The 21,513-nt window shown below is 40.2% G+C and overlaps 1 protein-coding gene across 1 annotated transcript; it reads left to right on the plus strand.

Moving 5' to 3' along the window:
• The first annotated feature begins 532 nt into the window (after positions 1-532).
• Positions 533-18,265, plus strand: fhl1b (four and a half LIM domains 1b). The gene is made up of 6 exons (XM_033636578.2): positions 533-672; positions 14,176-14,355; positions 14,489-14,663; positions 14,850-15,019; positions 15,096-15,282; positions 17,388-18,265. The coding sequence occupies exons 2-6, from the start codon at positions 14,200-14,202 to the stop codon at positions 17,537-17,539; spliced, it is 840 nt and encodes a 279-aa protein (XP_033492469.1). The 5' UTR covers positions 533-672; positions 14,176-14,199; the 3' UTR covers positions 17,540-18,265.
• Positions 18,266-21,513: the final 3,248 nt, after the last annotated feature.

Genomic DNA, 21,513 nt, shown 5'->3' on the forward strand with positions numbered 1-21,513 from the left:
ATGCGCCACAGAGCAACTTTCATTGGAATGAACAGGGCCCCGCCTCCAACACTATATCCAGCTCTCTGAATACATCCATGATATAAACAGCTCACTTTAAGGTAATGAAAACACACTGATTCAGTTTCAGGTGACTACAGACAAATGACAATATACTTATAAATATTATATTTAATTTCTGCCAACATATCCCCCAAAATCCTACACACTGGGCCTTTAAGGAATCTCAGTTTTTAATTTATTTTCCATCTTTCTTCCATGTGGAGATTTTCCATGACAAATTAAACAAATCCCTTCCACTTATGAAGACTGAGAAGAAAAAGTAAAATGGACATTGAGTCTATCTATCTATCTATCTATCTATCTATCTATCTCCAAGGTCAAATAAATGTTCACACTCCATTTTCTGCTTCATCACTTCCCTCAAATTATTTACTTTTATTTTGAAGCTAAAAATCACTCCGCTTCCTTTTGAACGTCGCCGCTGCTCTTTTATTTTGAAGGCGCAACATCCCATTTCCGGTCTGCACCTGCTTGTTTGTGTGGAACTTGACGCAGCCGCAGATGACAGTACTTAAAACGTGTGAGGGTCTCGTCAGAGCGGAGTTCCGCTGCCTCCACACAGGTCAGAGAGCACCGCCCCTCCACGCCGCAGTCATCACCCTGAACCCGGTAAGCTGTCTGCGGAGCACCGCTGTTTATCTGCTGGACACTGTGTTACCAAGCCTCATTGTTCTTAAAGGTGTTTTTAGACAAACCGACCTGTGACTGCAGAGCTGGTTTATAGTTACACTGGAGCATGCAGGTTATGTGACGCCTGGTTGAAGTGTTACCAAACTCACCAGCCGCACTTTTAACTTTTATTAGTCTATTATTAATATGTCACTATTGTAAAGTTATTGATTTTAATGGCTTATCACTTTTTTACAGTATGTCCTGCTAACAGATGTACAGCAGCATGTAACCCTCTTCCTCTTCACACTTCTTATGATCTCATTTCACACATTTGCAAAGCAGCATTTTGATATCCGGATAGGAAACAAGTCTTAAAGTCTGTCTGGGGCGTTGCCTGTCTGTCTGTCTGTATGTGTAAGTGTGTGTGTGTGTGTGTGTGTGTGTTAGGGCTACAGTTACATGCTGACTTATGGAAGCCTGGGCTGCTCCTGAAATCTGTTTCCAGTTAGGAAGTCTCCTTTTTTTCACTCACTGATGGAACCGCTGAGGCTAAAAAAATGCATCACAGAGGTCAATTAAAATTCCTGTACTGCTATTTTTCATTGTCCTGTGAGTGTGTGTGTGTGTGTTTACATCCTTGTAAGTGATGCATATGGCCTCAGTGTTGGTTCTACCAGTTATCTGCAAGAGGTTGAAGTAAAGTGAGGATCCATATGTGTGACTGGACTCTTTCTTACCTACACACCGGCACATAGGGCAAATTGTGTGACTGCAACCCTTACAATAAAGGGATAAAACTCAGATTATTTGGAACAATGTAATCTGGCTGTTAAATGGAAAAAAACTGGACTGAAAGTGGAAGGAAACACGTCACAGATGTTGCAACTCCAGTGAACTTTTCTGGATATAAGCTACTAAATGTTGCTGAATTAACAGCCACATGGAAGCACTTGCACTATTACAGTTATTATTGACAGCTCACACCATCACACATGCACAAACACACAGACAGTAAGTAAACCAAGACCCATATGTGTGACTGACCTTTAGCTGCCTGACGCATACACACACCAGGGAGCCTTGGGAGTTTTCAGTGCGATTCGAAGACGGTGCCTGCATGTTAAAGAAATTACCATGAGCTCAGTCCCATAAAATACATCACAGGCTTGTAAAACTTTATGTAATTTGTCTGACTTCATGTCATGGGAACTCCCTGTTGTGTTTTGCCTGGTGTGACTTTAATAGGATAGAATGTAAATGGGATGCAGATGCTGTGTTTTTTCTTTTCATCGATCCCCAATGGCAAACCCCATATTTTTAGCAGAGTTTTTAATGGAGCTCTGCCATTTTAGTGCTCTGATAACATGATGGTGAAATAGATTTTAATTGAGAAACTTGGCAGTGTGTATCTTTAACCTGCGGCCATTAAAACATGTTGTGATGTGTTTGGGTGCACTGATATTAGTCAGAGGTAGGGCTGGGCGATATGGAGAAAATCAAATATCATGCTATTTTTGACCAAATACCTCAATATCAATATTGCAACAATATAGTAATAAAGCTGCAATAACAATATAGCCCCCCAGTGTCCCCATACTGGGCAAGGTGCTCAGAGTCCAAATATGCTGCGTCATCAATGTCTTCTTGAATTTCTCATAGTCTGGCCCCTCCCCTGGGACCATGTTGCCTTGGGAGACCCTACCAGGGGCTATTAGTCCCGGACAACACAGCTCCCAGATTCACAGTGACACACAAACCCCTCCACCATGTTAAGGTGGTGATTCTCGGGGGAATTCTCCCGAGGAAGCTACTCCTTCGTGCCGAAAGAGGTCAGTTGAGGTGGTTTGGGCATCTGACCAGGATGCCTCCTGGGCGCCTCCCGTAAGAGGTGTTTCAGGCATGTCCCACTGGTAGGAGGCCCCGGGGCAGACCCAGAACACGCTGGAGGGATTATATATCTCATCTGGGCTAGGAACGCCTTGGGGTCCCCCAGGAGGAGCTGGAAAGCGTTGCTGGGGAGAGGGACGTATAGGGTGCTTTGCTTGGCCTGCTATTCCTGCGACCTGGCCCCGGATAAGTGGATGAAAATGGATGGATGGATGGATGGATGGATATCATCAGTAATGTGGATATCGTGTTCTACTGTAATTTAACGTAATGCAGCCTTTTAAACCAGGAAAAGACCACACCTATGATATTATGATATCCAAAATCTAGGACAAGTCACATATCATGATATGGATATGATACTGATATATTGCCCAGCCCGAGTCAGTGTTTGTGACACTGACAAAAAAACAAGCTGTTTTGTTGCTTTGTATAATGTCAAAGCTATCAAGGATGTCAATGAGAAAAGCATAGATGTATAATAACACGCCTGTGAGTTCCTGCTTGGCTCACAGACTTTATGTTGTGATGACGTCATGGATTTTTAAATCGCTTTTCTCTAGCCCTAGGAAAGTTTTACAAATAAACCTCTATGGATTAAAAATTCATAATAGAAAGAGTTATAATTGACCTTATTTGCAGTTTGAGGTCTCCTGTCAACAGTTTTACAGATGTGTCTCTTATAATGGCAGTCTATAGGGAAATGCTTTTTGGGCCACTGCAGAAAAACTGTCTGCAAGACTAGGAAGCATTCATGGGGGCTTGGAGAAAAGTGGCAGCAGCTGCCTGATACTTAAATGGTTAACAGTTGCAGATCTGTTTCGATTTAAAGATTTATTTTTTGAGTTACTTGAGAGGATCAATATCGCTGTCATATATGTCCAATAAATATGACACTATGGCCAGAACACAGTTAGCTTAGCATAAAAACTGGAAGCAGGGGGAAACAGCTAGCCTGGCTCTGTCCAAGGGCGACAAAGAATATGCACCTCTAAAGCTCACTGATGAACACATTATGTCTTATTTGTTAAATCTGTACAAAAACCAAATGGTAAAAACATATTTTTCTTGGCCCAGAGCATTGACTTCCTGTCGCCACCCTGAGGTTGCCAGACAACCAGCAGCAACTTGTCATTTTTATGCTTTCATTTTTGTACAGATAAGGCAGCAAACAAGATACAATACGTTAACTAGTAAGTAATCTTTACAAACAGATATGTGCATATGTTTGCAGAATCTGTAAGCAATGGTACAAGATTTTGGTAGTAGAAGTGTTCTGGTTTCCATTTGTAGACCAAGTAATATTGACCAATCCCATTTGAGTGACAGGTAAGCCGAAATGCAATCTCAGAGCCCATCAGCCATTGGTCTGGCGATATGCCTCTTGGGGCACTGGCCAATATTTCGGGAGATCTGGTGTAGCCAGTGAAAATCTGGGCCAAGACTTGCTCTTCTGTGCATCAGTCATTTTGGTTAATCTCTATAAACAGATAACTGCATATGAATGCTAATAAATTAAAGCTAACTCATTGTCAGACAATAGCCAAGGGTTCCGAGATTGCATTTTGGCCAATGCGTTCTGCCTTTCTACACAGACTACTTACCTGCTGCTCAAACATGGTTGGTCAATACTACTTGGACTACAAATGGAAATCAGAACATTTTCAATACTGAAATCTTGCACTGTTGTCTTACAGATTCTTCCTACACAGATTACCTGGCACATGGAAGAAGTAGTCTTGGCCCTGATATCCAATGGCTACATTTTAACCCTAGAAATATGCGCTGTTGCCCCCAAAGATTTATTGTTTTCATACCAATTGCCCATGGGTTCTGAGATTGATTAGTGAGCTTTAGAGCTGGTAGGCAAATGTTAACAGTCTTGTGGCTTCATATAAAACCCAAACACATGACAGATGTATCGATCTTTTCATCTAACTCTCGGCACGAGAGTGAGTAAACATAGTTCCCAAACTATCAATCTATTTTTTTAAGCGTAAAAATAGTAACAGATTGGTTCAAACGTATGCCACTTCCCATTCAAGAGTTGTGACCTATAAAAACAGACTTGCTGGGAGAAACTTTGACCCATGCTTACGAACACTTTGAAGACAGAAAATTGGCGACGCAGATGGTGAGGTGGACGCCTGATGGTAGAAACTGTTGAATATTTTTTGGCGCGCACCATTTGGCTTTTGTCTGTTTGTACATTTTTAGTATGGATCCTACACATTGTTTTATAAATGAGACCCCAGATCTTCACCTAACCAAACACCTTTGGGAGATTCTGGAGCAACATGTCAAACAGCACTCTCCACCGCCATCATCAAATCTCCAAATGAGTGAATTTTTTTTGTGAGATTGGCGTTTCCTCCCTTCAGCTGAGTTAAAGAGACTTGTAAAACCAGGAATATAGAAGTTGTTCTGGAGACTCTTGACTATGTTGATTTTTCCTTTAATTTGGCACCCATCTGTGAGCTCATTCAGCCTTGTGGTTTAACAGTTAAACTGGTGGTAAATGATCTAATATTTGGTGACCAGAAGGGAAATTTATATATATAATTTTAATACAGAAATAGTCATGTTTGGCTTTCATTTAGAAATGGTTAGGTTTAAGTGAGGGTTTGGTGGCATCATTGATGCTAGGGTAAGAATCTGGAGGAATGGTTAGAAAAGGAGATTTGTGGGGATTTTGGTGGTTGGAGATTTATGAAGCGAGATTTTGGAAGCAAACAAGCCTTCAAGACATCACCGAGGGCTCAAATGTCCCATTAGATCATTTTAAAATTAAATTTTACCGTTACCATTGGTAGTGCTCTGACTGTACTGATGTGGTGCCAATGTGGGGAGCATTCCCACACACACACACACACACACACACACACACACACACACACACAGAAAATGTCATAGATAATCATGGAAATGGAAATTGGTCATACATTACAGCTGCTGGAGGTTTCTAGTTTTTTCAGCTGCTCTGTTCTGAAAGACATCTCAGTTAATGAGCAGAGAGGAGAGCACAGAGGAAGAGAGCAGAAACAGAAGGAGTGTGTAACTCAGATGCAGAGAGGGAAACAGAACAGACATAGTGAAGTGGGTCGACGTACAGCTAACCAGCAGCTTCTGGTAAAACCATCATGTGTGTCCTGTCATAGTGAGACATGCTGCGTTTCTTCGACCTCGCTCTACACGGCTCAGATCTGTTGTATCGGCTTTATTCCACTGTCTGGAATGTGGCTCACCGGAGCCAAAGAAAACAATTATCTTTCTTTGTGGGCTGATGTGGAGCACAAATGTTTAGCTGAACTCGCTGCTCAGTTTCAAATGCTGATAATTGTGTATTTATTTTTGAGATGGTATGACTGGAATCAGGCTTAGGAGTGCTCACAGTGCACACATGTTGCTGCAGTGGGGTCTGATCTTTAAAGCTGCTCTAATTAATATTTTTATAATGGATCAGGTGACACACAGAGAATCATCACTCCCCTGTACAGCTTCCCTCAGCTCCACTGACCCTTATAGTGTCTTTTAGCTCATTGTTTTGGGCTTAGAGCCTCCAACTTAACTGTTTTGCTTCAGTCTCACTGCTCTCTCCTGAGACAGTTTCCCTCAGGAGTTGGTGAAGATAAAAACAGAGCTACAAGGAGAATGAATAATAATCAGGACTTCCAATGGATGTTAATGTTATTCCTTGTATGCTTTACAAGGTGATGATATGTAAATGTTGTGTTTATGGCTTGTTGCTCTTATGAGTCCAAAATGATCAATGAGGTGCAGGTTTTAGTGAAGTAAAAAGCACTGGCATTATTTATTTCATGAGTCAGTGATGTTCTGTGCATTTTTTCCCAAACTGTATTTCCCAGAATATTTGAAGCACCCGAGAGAAAAATCAAACAACTGCTGTCAGTTTATTGTACTTGTGTAGATAGTTGCACAGACTCAGAACCAACTAGTTTGACAACATTACGGCCTGTTCCTGAGAGCAGCGTCTTACTCAAAGGTCTTGTTGATGCAGTGCATTCTGGTCTTTTGAGGCTTTTGTTGCATCTTTTCCTCTTCTACAATGGATTTCTTCTTAGAAGATGGTTGAGCCTCACTGCAGATTTCTGAATTTACTAAAACGCTTTTGTTGCTTCATTCTGAAAGACAAAAATGTGAAATTTTCTTTAAACAGCAGTTTTTTTTGTGGCTTTGTATTGGTGCAAGATACACGTGTTAATGCTATGTAATTTATTTACAGTTTCAACAATTAGTCAATTAATTGATTATTCAGGGTGGCACGGTGGAGGAGTGGTTAGCACTGTCGCCTCACAGCAAGAGGGGTCCCAGGGTGGGGGAACCCTTCTGTGCGGAGTTTGCATCTTGTCCCCATGTCAGTGTGGGTTTTCTGCAGGTACTCCAGCTTCCTCCCACAGTCCAAAGACATGCAGGTTAACTGGTGACTCTAAATTGTCCGTAGGTGTGAATGTGAGTGTGAATGGTTGTCTGCCTCAATGTGTCAGTCCTGTGATAATCTGATGACCTGTCCAGGGTGTACCCCGCCTCTTGCCCAGTGTCAGCTGGAATAAGCTCCAGCGCCCCCGTGAGTTGTGACCCCTAACAGGATAAGTGGTTATGGAGAAGCAAGTCATTTTTCAAGAAAAAAAAAAAATTCACTGGTCATAACTTCTCAAATGTGTTTATCCATTGGTGTTTTTTAGTCTTCTACAATAAAATATAAATGTTTTTACATTTTTAGACTGTTGAAGGGACATAAGTAATATGAAGTCATCAATCTGAGCTCTGAAAATGTTTTTAACAACTTTATAGAACACAACATCGAGTAATAATTAATAAAATAATTGACAAATTCATCAAAAATGAAACCAATTGTTGGCAGTGGCTCTAATTAATTTGACACACCTGCAGCACACACTGAACGTAACAGAAGTTCAGACAGGGCTCACAGTACAGGAGGCATTAATGAGATGTTAATGTAAACACAGTTAATAGCCAGAATATTATCTAGAATTCAGCGTGTGTGTGTGTGTGTGTGTGTGTGTGTGTGTGTGTGTGTGTGTGGCTGAACTGTGCCAACTTCACCGTCCTGATGGAGACTTCCTGTTTCTCAGTTTTCCACTACATTCTTCAGCGATAAGCTCATGCCAGCACACACTCACACTAACACACACACAGAGACATGCACAGATGGTGGGTACAAGCAGACGCACTAAATTGCACACTTGTTTTATTTTAGTTTGTCTGGTCGTTTTTCCTGGCTGCTCTTTTCCTGTTACTTTATTTTCACTTCTTTGCCTTGTTCTCGTCCCCTGTGTGTTTTAAAATGTGTGCGTGATTTTCCTCCAGTCCACATAACATGATGTCACCTCTCTGTGCTTTATTTTTACACTATGGCGCAGACCTCCGGCCGCAGCTCTAATTGTTACAGTGAGGTGGCTAAAACTTTTACAGAGGTGGGAAAGGATACACACACAGAGGAAGCAAGACATGAGGAGATTAAAAACGTAATCACCGGTGGTGGTTTTAAAATCTTTTAAATCAAGTGTTTGCAGACTGCATGTCTCCAAAAAATGCCCTTTGAACTCCTGTTTGAGTTGATTTGTTGACAATAAGAATACAAAATAACACAAATCTTATCCCTTACATGAACCAGAAATGAAGTCTTAACCATATAATGTAACGGACCCAGGTTTTTGTCCTCAAATGATCCCCCTGACGTCACTTTACAAACAGATTTACGTCCCCACAATGTGATAAATACACACACAGAGTTGTCCTTGGCTGCAGCGCCGCCTTCCAACTCCGTGACATGGCTTACTTTCACACTGAACTGTTTCCATAGCGATCAAACACAGAGTTTTGTATTGGCAGTTTGGATACAAGAAAATGATGTATCTGTGCTGTCGTGACATGACACAGTGAGAATATTTATTGCAGGGGGAAAAAAAGTAAAGACGTGCAGCAACACTGTCCTTGGAGCCGTCTGACGTCAGTGAAACCTGATTTATTTTCCTCCAAACCTGTGTGGATACTGGCTCGCTTCCTGTCAGCCATTGTTTGCTTCCAATCAGATAACATTTTCACGATGCTGGTAGCCAAGCATTATTATTGCCTGCTCTGCAGCCTTGGAACCACACAGCACCTCTTGCAGCTGTTGGCTACATGTTAAAGTGTCTTCACCAAATTCACCAGTGCATGAATTCTTTTAAGTTCAGGGAGAGGCAGGAAGTGAGACAGGAGGTAACAGGTAAATACCAAACCTTGCCTTTGCCTGGCCAGACTTGCTGTCCTCCAGTGGAGATGGATCAGTAGTCTCTCCCAGTCAGCAAATAAACCAGCCGCTGGGTCCTCTGTTAATAAGTAATGAATTAGCAGGTCACTGAAAGGAAGATGTATGTCCTCTCCACATGATCTCGGTGTCAGTTTGTAGCCTTATTGTCTGTTGAGAAGACAAGACCACAAAAGAAGTTATTTAATCAAGTTTATTAAGAGTAGCACCTTTTAACCTCGGCCACATGTCTCTGTCAAACAGCAGTCTGGCTAACAAAGCAATGTATCTTTCACTTGCTCTCTTTGTGCTTTCGTCTACTGGTAAGAATTTCTCTCCTCCATGACCGCACAAAAATATGTGTAAATACTATATTAATTTTTTTTTTCACATCTTTTTATTCAATTATTTGATTAGAGAGCTTACATACCCTTTAAATGGTTAAATTAAAAGGCATTTATGGCTCGTCATTTTCAGTTTTGTTCATTTTCTCACTGGAAAAAAATAGATTTTTTAAAAATTGAGTAGTATTTTTACTCAAATGCATTTTTGATGACAGTTCAGAGCCATTTACAGCAAATAGGGTAATCAGGTGATGATTGAGGGACAGCATGTTTCTTGGCTAAAAGCAAATGAAGAGGAAAATGGAAAGGAAACCCAAAAAGCCACTGAGTCACACTGTGTAACACAAAAGCACCTTGTTAAACTACAGAATATGCTGCAAAATTGTATTTGTAGCCAGCGTAGCTCGAGGAATGACAACATCTGTCTGTCAATCAACAACTTTGGTCCAGACAGAGATATCTCAACTATCAGATAAACTGCCAGACATATATGGCCCTCGGAGCATGAATCCTACTGACTTTTCATCCAGGGCCAACATCTCGTCAAAAATTAAATTTGTCTGATACTTTGGTTTATTACCAAATAACAGCAAAACTAATGACATTTATCAGCATCTGCTAATTAGCAAATGTTAGCATGCTAACATGCTAAACTAAGATGGTTAGCATTATTCCTGATGCTTAGCATTGCCATTTGTGAGCATGTTAGCATGCTGACATTAGCGTATAGCTAAAGGCACCACTGCACAGTCTTAGGGTGTATTCCGAATCGCATACTTTTTCTTTTATTTTTAGTAGGTATTGCACCTCCTTTAAAAACAATGTACTCTTGTATGCAGTATGCACACAGTCGGGAAAATACTACTGTCTCATTAGACCCTGAACTTTGATGCTCATATATCCGTTATCTTGGAGATAAAACAAACCGCCATTCACCGAGCTCGCTAGTGACACAGGTAAACCCATCTCAACAATGAGATTCATTGTTATTGGGTGTTATTTTCATAGTTGTGTCCTTTTGTTGTTGCTAAGTTAATCTTTCTGATTATTTTGATCACTTAAACAATTAATAGTCCTATTATTACTACTCAAATGGTCATCAGTCTCTTAAATGTGCTGTCATCATCACTGTGGCAGCTGACAACTGTCCATGAGCTGTCAGCAATCTGTAAAGCTGTGATCTGTTTGCACCTCAGTCAATGTGATGCATCTTCTGCTGTGCAGAGGACTGTGGGTCAGAATAGCCAAAAGCATGCTGGCTTGCATACTGCAAAATGTGGCCGGATGCAGTAGGACATCCTGGTATTTCTGGCATACTATATAATAGGACATAATCTTTTTCTGGCGCACTATATAGTATGGTAGTATGGGTGTTGGAGTGCACAGTTCGTCTTGTTATACCCCTTTGGTTTGTTTATTTCAAACCTGATTCATATCCAGTATTTTTTAACGAAACTACCAAACTGAAATGAAACTGCACTTAAAGGTCTAGTCTGTAGAATTTAGTGCCATCTAGTGGTGAGGCTGCAACATTGCAACCAACTGAAACTGCTCTCGTGAGCCAAGCATGTAGAAGAACTGCGGTGGGTGACACGAAAGATGACTGGCCTTGTCTAGAGCTAGTGTTTGATTTGTCTGTTCCAAGCTACTGTAGAAACAACATCACTGACTCTGCGGAGGAGGACCTGCTCCATATGTAGATATAAATGGCTCATTCTAAGGTGACCAAAACACAACAATTCTTAGTTTCAGGTGATTTCTGCCAATATATCCCCTTAAATCCGACACACTGGACCTTATCCGGCACAACTGACAGTATGTTGTGTAACAGATGTTAGAGTCCAAAAAATGGAGAGACTTCTGGGACAAATATGAAGGTCATGACTCCAGTTTCAGTGACCAACCATCCTCCCCCATCTTTACTCAAACCAAACCTATTTTTAACCTAAAACCTTTATATAACAATTTCTAGTTCAAAAACAAAGAAAAAAACCCAACAACTTATAGTACAAGTCACTGACATCATGTTACAGGACCTACTGCCTCTATCCACCTGTGACTGATAAAGACAAACTATCAGCTTTGCCTATAAAAGGATTTACACAGGATTTTTGCTGAGTTTAAATAGAAGTCACAAGAAAAGGGAGGATCTGAGTGTTTGTGAATGCAGCCTAAACTTGTGGTAACATCGTTCCTGCACCAAAACCAGAACTTCCTTATGAATCTGTGCTGACATGCCGCTCCAACCAGGAGGTGAACGCTATAGTTTGTGGTTTTGTTGGTCTCTGAGGGAGTGGTCCGTACAAGAAGTAGAGTGGGTGTGTGCGTGTGTGTGTGTGTGTGTGTGTGTGTGTGTGTGTGCATGTAAGTTCTGTCACACAGTTGTCAGTGTTCCAGATCTCACCACATTAGTCATACCAGGCATTCCTTCATGTGTTCACCTCACTGTGCGGACACACACTCACACACACACTCTCTCGCTGAAGTTGAGCAGAATTCCTCGTGGTCAGCCAGCATGAACTTGATGTGGGAAATAACTGAGTGAACAGACTTTAGCCATGTCTTCCTCCGCACTTCTGTGTTTTTTTTCTTGTAGCTGTGATTTTACCATCGTGTCCTGTATTATTTACCATCTGAAATCCCGACCCTGTAATCACGGCTCTTTTTGGTGATCTACATGGTGATTTTGGTTCTATGTTTAGGAAGTTTATGAGTGTTGTATTTTAGGGAGCGTGATTATTTTGGACTGTGTTGTGTGAGAAATCAGTTACATAAGGATGCTGAAGACGTAGTTATAATCAGGCTCAGTCCAGTTATGAAACTTGATACTTGAAGGTGGACAGCAATGAGAAGTATTCAGATCCTTTACTGAAGTGAAACCACAAAGAAATAACAGTGTAAAAACATACTCTTAAAAGTTAAAATCTTGCTTTCAAAGTACGATTTAATTGGGATTGTTTTTGTACAATTTGTAAAACAGAGAATATGATTGTTTTATAGGATATTCGGAAAATTACAAATAAAGTGTTTAAAAAAAAAAAGGATTTAAAAATCATTTTGTTGATTAAAAAATGATTTTAGTGCTTCCACTAAGCACCTATGATAAGAAGTGAGTCCATAGCAACAGTTATTTATTCATAGCAGTGGTCAGCTATTCAGAAATAACAGACCGTAGAATGCTGTAATCGACCAATTTTAATAAAATATATTATATGGAAATGTTAATAATGATACAATATTGTGTTGGCAGCATTATGATGTAGAAGTTTGTTGAGGTGCAGCTAATTTAAACAGCATCTTGCACTGCTGAAGAGTTGAATTAATAACAGCACAACATATTTTATTAAGTTATTTGTTTTCAATAAAAACTCTCCAAAATGCAGCGGGTAGAAGTATATCAAATCTGTTCTACAGTGTAATGTACCTAATTACATTACAAAGATTTGGGACTTTGTCACCTTTAAAATCTGTTGAAGGTCTGTGTAATTTTATCCTAATCATCTCGATTCTAATCTGATTGAGTAACATGCATGTTATAGTGGCTGTTTCAACCTACCACAGTTCCTAGGCCACGTAGATTGTGAGGTGTTTCTGTTCTAATTCGTGTTTCTGTTCCTTTTCTGGGGATCCACAGCTCTCACATGAGGCAGGGAAAAAGTTGAACAGTGTTTACGGCAGGCCAGGTCCTTCCAAAATTACATCTACTGACTTGATGTCCTATTTCTATATATCCTCATGTATACCCATTATTATACTTCAACACTGCTTAATACAGTCAAAACTTACTACAATCCAAACCACTACAAACTTCATGTCGTCTTTACGCACAACATTGTCCACACTCTCCTTTTGTCATGCTCACTAAACTACTTTACAGCACCATACCCTGGTGTGAATAACTAACCTGTAATCGAACACAAAAATAACGTCAGTATAAACATAACCATAGCAGTCCACTACTATACACTATTAAAAGTATACAGAAAATGTTGTATCACAAGCTCTATGACATCCAGAATTCTTTTTACCAAATATAAATATGTGCTTAATTGGCTCTTACACGTGTATTTATAATTAAGGCTCACTGATTTTTAGTTCGGAATAACGTTCGCTGAAAAAACACATACGGCAGATGCTTTAGGAGCACATCTGTTTAAACTTTTTTTTCCTGCAAACTGTGTTTTAAAATGATTTTCTGAATCATGTTTGCAAGTGTTAATATCTAAAATAAATACAGATATATTTCAGACATTCAGGACTTAAAACTTGTAAGTTAACTTGCAGACTTGAGGTTTTATAACTCAACAAATAAATCGACTTAAGGATTCCAACTTTTTGATCATATGTCTGCCTCTCAGGTCAGCCTTCGAGCTTTATTGTCCAAATTATCAGTTGTGTGAGGGTTTTTTTTTTTTATCAGGCAGCGATAAGAGGTACGAATGAGGAGGAACATATCACACACAGAGTACATAAGCACTCTGACATGAATACTATGCACATATGCAAACACACAGGTGGACACACAGACACAGGTATTTGTGCACCTGGCTACTATTGTTTTACACAAAACAAATATTTCAGTTTCACTGTTTTAGTGTCAGAGCGGGGAATGAAAGGCATTTCATTAGCAAACTGCTGCAGCAAATGTTTAATTTGAAGCTTTTTAAGTTCTCCTCAGTCCCACTTAGTGGATCAACAGCGCCCCTATGTGGTGATTTTAGGTAGTCTTCAATTTGAATATTTTGTTGTAAGGAAGGTGTAATTTCTGATCACTGACAACAGCTGATTAGTGATGCAAACAATGTGGCACACTAAAATCCAATAAAACAGTGCGTTGCATTAACACATAGCGATAAAGTCACAGAATGAAAAAACCTTTGGCAGTATTTTTCAACATTTTCTGACATTTTATAGACCAAACCAATTTGAAAATAAGTGGTAGTTGCCACCATAAAATGATGAGTAGGATTTTTACCTCTCCTCTTGGTTCTGTTGTAGCTCTGAGTGGCCCTCGGAGTGACGATGGCAGATTCATCGCACTGTTTCTACTGTCGGGAGGACCTCGGGGGGAAGAGGTTCGTCCGCAATGAAGGCAGGCCTGTGTGCGTCCGCTGCCACACCAAGTTCTGCGCCAACACCTGCACCGAGTGCCATCGACCCATCCCTGTGGAATCAAAGGTGGGTGTGTGTGTGTGTGTGTGTGTGTGTTTGTTATCAGTTTGCAGTAAAGTTGTCTATACATGCATTTCTTATTTTTGACCCTTTTATTTTCCCTCCACGTACCTCACATCAAACTTCCTTTCTCCACCAGGAGCTAAGCCATAAGGGCCGATACTGGCATGAGGAGTGCTTCCGTTGTGCTAAGTGTTACAAGCCTCTGGCCAAGGAGCCCTTCAGCACCAAGGACGACCGTATCATGTGTGGGAAGTGCTGCTCCAGAGAGGACGCTCCACGCTGCCACGGCTGCTATAAAGCCATACTGGCTGGTAAGACCGATGACAATTAGCAAAAAATCACTAGACTGGAGAAATTTTGGGAAGCTGGCCCATTAATAAACTGTAAAAAACAGATTTTTACTGCGCAATATATAATAAACCTGTATTTATTTTAATTTTCCTACTGAGACTTAACTGCAGTGACAGTAATATCAACTCTTCTGTGATCTGCTGCAGGTACAGAGAGTGTGGAGTACAAAGGGAACTCATGGCACGACGAATGTTTCACCTGCTATAACTGTAAACGACCAATAGGATCGCTGAGTTTCCTTTCCAAAGGAAATGACATTTACTGCAGCCCCTGCTATGACAAGAAGTTCGCCAAACACTGCGTCTGCTGCAAAAAGGTAATTCTGTTAAAACAGGAAATCATCATTCTAAAGGCAACAGGAACAACACTATTTACACTTCGCTCTTCCCCAGGCCATAACCTCTGGAGGGGTGAACTACCAGGACGAGCCGTGGCACAGCCACTGTTTCGTGTGCACCTCCTGCTCGAAGCCTCTGGTAGGCATGAGTTTCACCAAGCACCAGGACCAGGTCTTCTGTGTGGACTGCTACAAGAGCTCTGTGGCGAAGAAATGCTGCGGCTGCCAAAACCCCATCACAGGTTGCTTTAAAGTTCAACTGAGATGATGATGTCATGATGTACAGATGAAAGAACAGTGACACACACATAGTGGCTCAAATCTGCACACATTTTTAAAAAATACTGTACTCAAAATTATTTTATGCCAGTCAGAGTTACTAATCTAGTCACGCTCTAGTGTAAGCAATAACCATATATTGAGGTAGGTTCTTGGTCTGGGAGTTTCTTCAAGATAATGTTGTGTCATTCATGAACGAATTGTTCAAAAGAACGAATCTGTTGAGTGAACGTAATGAACTGAATCACTTCCGGAACTGATTCGTTCATTTCTCAGTTCAGTTGAGCTCAGCAGCGAGCGTGCAGGCCGGGAGTGGAACTGCCGATTCAGTCCATGTGAACGGACCGCATCGGTGAACGAATCACTCAGTGAACGACGTAAAACTGATCCCTGAGTGATTCAAATCATTTCTTCTCAGCGATACACTTTCATAGGGACCGTTTTCTCCAAGCTAACAGCTAATGTACCCAGGAGTCAAGCCACATGAACACAATCACACACCTTCCCATTGTTTTAACAGACTTAGTTTCCAGATAAACAAACTTAAAATTCAGGGCAGACGCAGCAGCAGCAGCTCAGCCGTGTATCAGTTCAGTGAGTCGGACTATGCAGTACACAGTCAGGGCTCCTCAGCACTGAACGATTCAGTGAACGAATCCTTTGAACGAATCTTTTTAATGAACTGATTCTAGTGATTCGGTAACATCTAAAGAACTGCTTTGCCCATCACTACTTCAAGACTTCATCTGTGCAGTCTCTAAATTTAGGCCCATCAACAGTTTGAGACTGCAGTTCCCAGAGATCTTTGTTGTGGTCACATGTTCAGGTTAAAGTGTTCTGCACCATGACTTAAGATATGGTGAGAAAGTCCAGTGTCACAATGACCAGAACTGATTTGGAAGGTCTTTGTTAACTTGTAAAGTAAAAATTGGACGTGTTACCCTCAACAAGCAAGCAAGTTTTCTTTTTCTAAGTTGTGACACAAAACACATGACGGGCAAGTTGCAAAAACTGTACCATGCTAATGGCAAATATATATCTATAAAACTTCTCTTTACTTTGTAATTAACAACACACAGTATTCAGGCTGCTAACAAAAACAAAATATTTACCAGTAAATTATGCAAAAACCTAACAAATAGGTGGTCACATGATATTTCCAAAATTGACCATTTGTTTTGCAGATCAAGAGTAGGTTGATGCTTTTCATGTCAAAGAGATGTTTTTGAAGTGAGGTTGTGTGAGGTACTTATCAATAGTCAGTGTACTACCAGCAGTGGATAGTTGTCAGCAAGCTGACAGTTTGGAGAAGCAAACAGGAATACTGACAGGAAAGCTAAGCAATGTACTGCTGTGGATAGGGGTGGCAGCAAAACCAATTTTAGCCACCTAAATAAGTCCCACCTAATGAAAAATAGTCAACAGTTTTTGCCTCGCTGTCAGACAGTCCTTTCCGAATGGGAACTGAAGCTGTTATGTCCATCTCTGCTCGTTTCAAAGCCGACAGACTCCTTTGAGAACACAGGAGCTGCTGGTCTAATTGCTGCCTTGATTTTGGTGAATCCGATCCAAACGGACCCTTTAAAACACACAGTCACGGTCACACATCAACACAAACTATGTGATTAAAGCAGCACAGACCAGCAGCTCCTGTGTTCTGTGAGGCAAAATTACTATTTTGGTCAAGAGTGTCTGGTGGTTTTGAAGAGAACTTAGCTTCAGTTCCTTTTGGAAACCACTGTCTGACAGCAAGATAAAGCGCTGAAAAGATTCTAAACATAATGTGCCCTTGTACCGATGTTGATTTTTTTCGGTGGGACTTTTTTTAGGAGGCTAAAATACATTATGTTGCTGCCCCCATCCACAGCAGTACATTGCTGAGCTTTTGTGATGGTGCTCCTGTCTGCTTCTCCAAACTGGGGATGTGCTAACAGCCACCTACTGTAGGTAATACACCGACTATACATTAGTACCTCAAACAACCCCACTTAAAATAATCAGAAATATCCCTTTAACGTGATAAAAGGTAATGGTTGGAATAAACTCCAACTCTCCTCTCCTCTCTCAGGTTTTGGTAAAGGAGTGAACGTGGTGAACTACGAGGGCAGCTCCTGGCACGAATACTGCTTCAACTGTAAGAGATGCTCCCTCAGTCTGTCCAACAAGCGCTTCGTAGCCAAGGGGAAAGACATCCTCTGCAGCGACTGCGGCAACAAGTAGAGATGGAGAGCCTGGTCATTGTCTGACAGTGGTTCATACAGTCATTATTGTTTGTTTTATTTTTTCATAAAGGCTAGAGTCCCCATTTCAATATTCTGTTCAAGTGAGTTTTTTGGGAGATGACCCTGTCAGCGATAGAAGCATTGGGACCACAATTAAATTCATGTCTGCTGTTGATTATTTGCTCCGATGCTGTGTGCTAACACTAAAACACACTGTGCTGAGTGATGGTGGCGACGAGCTTTGTCCTGAAAGTTAGAAACGAGATGCTCGAAAGATGAATAGTATGTAGTCGAGTTTAAACAAGGAGCAACTTCTCCTGTTTAAATGGGATGTTTTCATTCTGCACAGTGTGTGTTGAAGTGTCAGCATAAAGCCAGAGGGTGTCGTGTATTTTTATCATCTTCTTTTAGCACAGAAATAACCGCTTATGTTCATGGCTATAACATTTACTTATGTATTTTGAAAGATGTTTTAAAGGCAATATTTTCCTATGACCAAAAACGTTTTAATAATCAAAATTATCTCTATATTTGTACTTGCTACCTGCCGAAGCATTGCTATGCTTATTGTACGTTTTGAGTAAATCAACCTTTATGCACTTTTGTCTCATCTTCCCTCTAACAAAAGAGGAAATTTAAATATCGAATTGGAAGATATGCAAACTGTATGCCTTGATGTGTTGCCAAATGAAATAAACTTTCTACAAAACTGAACTTTATACTTATTTTGACTGATTTAACATTGATTTTTAAGGGTTCATGCTGACACACAGCAAACTGTGCATCATTTTGCACATTATTTGGCAGTATGACAATGTTATATGTAGATAAAAACAGAAATAGAAGACCTTTTATATGAAGCTGTCCCTTGTGAAAATGGGAATAGGGAACTTAATTTAAAATAAATCTGTATAAACAGAAGTGTAGCAATGTGCTTTGTCTAGAGTCTATTGACAAAATAATTCACTATAAATCTTTCATTTCTCAGTGTTACACAAGGCACATATAGAAAGGTACCACTTACTAAAGGTCAGTACACTGGTTTATCAAGGTGGTTTATCTACATGTGCAGGTGTTTACAGGAAGCAGCATGTTTGTCCAAACTGATAATGTTGAATTGATTGACTGGTATGGTGTTCTTCATGATGCACATGTCCAGTTTCTCTCTCTCGTCTGCACTCAGCTGCAGACACACACATTTACACAAGTGGACCAATCACAGCACCAATGCACCAATCGCAGCTCCACACACAGTCGTACCATCCTTGTTTGCAGAGGCAGATTTGTGGTTCATCATCTGCTCTGTCTCACAGCTGTTTTATTTAAAACCGATGAGACACTTTGAAGTTGTTTGCACTATTAAACATTGCTGCTATTGAAAGTCTCAACAAGGATTACCTTTAGAGATCCCCACTGGATTATTGTGTTTATGCAGGTAAGTACTTCTTTGATTCTTTCAAGGCTTGAACAATGTTTTAATAAAACTTTAACTTCAAAACCAAATGTTCAGGTGACATAAACTCATAATCCTTATTTTATAACAAAGAAATGACTTCATTATTAATGAGAATATATTATTCAAGGTGCTGTATGTAACTCTAAGGAAAGACAGTTGAATGTTGATTCTCATTTCTCGGCCGTCAAATACGTTTTGGGATGTTAGTCAGACCGATCCACCCACTTTAAGTGTTGATATTTAAGTTACATACAGCACTTTTAAATGTCTCTACAGTTTCTTTATTTTTTTTGTATATAAGGTTTATCATAGAGCCTGTTTTTATCCTGTTAATGCATGCAAGTTCTTCTAACTGACAATTACAGACACAGAAAACTTCTTTTATTTCAGATGGATGATGGTTTATCCTCAAAAATTCCTGAATGTGTTTGTCACTCTGTCTCTGCTGAGATGCCCCTCCGCTGCGGACCGAGGTAGGAAAATGTTTTGAATGGATATGGGTTGATAATTTGATAAAAGATTGAGTCAAAATTCCTAAATATTAATTCTATAATAGTTCAGCTGTACAACAATAAGACAATTGAAAACGACTGACTAGTTTGCAAAGAGACAATCCTGTTTTTAAAAGTGTTTATCTTTTAGATTACAACCAGCATGGCCGAACCCACAGTTCTGTGAGAGAATCACTGTGGTGACTGTAAATAAGTATCTAAAGCAAACACAGTATGCAGCAGGTAAACACTATACAGCTATGCACTCACATATACGGTCCCTCCAAGTCATAGATGAAAGATAATAAGGTCTGAAGCCATTGAGAAGTTAAAGCAAATGTCAAACCTTTATTGTTTCCTATATCTTTATATGGTATATACAGCTACATACTGACATTACTGACTTTACACTGATGGGTTTTCTATCCATTTTAGTTAGCTGCACTAACTAAAAAAAGGATCAAAATCAGTGCAACAGAGCCAGAGATATTATTTTTTTAATCAAACACATTTTTCTTCCCCATTAAATCCTGACGCCTACATTACCAACAATGCAACCCTAACCGCAGATAGACAAATAGTAGCTTCAGAGATAAAACACTACCATCTCTCACACTCCTCTCATAGCTGCTCTACAGATCTGTTCCTAAGTGCTGTATGTTAATGATTTACTTTACATATTGTCTGGCCCTGTTTACACCAGAGGGGTGTACCATGAGGGCGAGATTAGGGTCCTTAGCAAAGTATGTTGAGTCTAAAGCCAGAGTCTTCCATGTAACCGAGGGGGCTCTCTCTTAACCTGGCTACATTTCCATGGTAACGTATGCTGAACAGATAACCTGCTTGGGACCAGTTTTGTTTTAAAATTCAGCTTGAAATCAGCCACTAAGCACCTTTCGAAAAAAGTTGCTTTTCAAGTTCATGTTGCTTTTTTTTTGCCATAGGACCCTACAGTGTATCAGCGATGCAGAAAACATGAGCAAAATTATTGTTTTATTTCATTAAATGAACTACTGAATGTATGTTTGTGGTGTTCTGCGGTCCTCCTGCTCACACTCCTATAAAATCACAGGCAGCATTATTTATTGATAATTCACTATATTATGTTATAATATATTTATTATATTAATTATATTCCGTAAAGACAGAAGTGGTTGGCATGCAATCCATCAGTTCTGAATGCGTCATTTGACTCGTTTTATGGGAACATGCACAAAGCCTGAGGAACAAAGCCTGAGTTAACAGAGCATAACCACCTTTGTGATACCCATTGTCTCTGACTGGGGCTTTAGACTGTCGAGACAGCTAAGGCAAAGAATTCTAGCTCCTTCAAACATGCTTGGTGGTACAGTACACCCCTCTGGTATTAACACATCTTGGGTGATCCGATCACAAGTGGAGAGCTTCAAGTCTGTCTGTTCACACCTGGCATAAGAATGCATCTCTGACCACTTGTGATCGGATCTGACTTCTCCCTCTATATGCAAATAAACACATAGCTCTGCATCATTTCCCTTTGTAAAGACCAAATGCATTGTTGTTTTTCACCACCCACAAACCAAATTTTCATTTAACCGTTATTTCAACAGGGAGGTCCATTGAGAGCGAGCCCTCTTTTTCAAGGATGCCCTGCATGCAATACATAACACACACAATTACAAAATTACAAGGTACATAAACATGAGAGTACAGAATACAAAAAAAATAGTCTTTACAACGTAAAAGTGAAGAAACTTAACATAGTAGATACAGACAAGACTAAAAATAACAGGAGCAAGACTGATCTCTAAGTAAAACCTCATCAAGTAGCACCTTGAAGGACTCGATGGACACCAGATTATCTAATTTAAGTGACTCCTGGAGTCTCTTCCATCTGTCAGGGGCATAAAAACTGAAGGTGGTCTTTCCTAGTTCACATTTCATACGTGGGATGTGAAGTCTAAGCTGTGTCTGTGAACGTGTATTATAACCAGAAGTACAAAGTTTTAAAAGTGAGGTTAAATATAAGTGAAGCTTTCCACACAA

The sequence above is a fragment of the Epinephelus lanceolatus genome, chromosome 11, assembly GCF_041903045.1.
Source record: "Epinephelus lanceolatus isolate andai-2023 chromosome 11, ASM4190304v1, whole genome shotgun sequence".
Lineage (NCBI taxonomy): Eukaryota > Metazoa > Chordata > Actinopteri > Perciformes > Serranidae > Epinephelus > Epinephelus lanceolatus.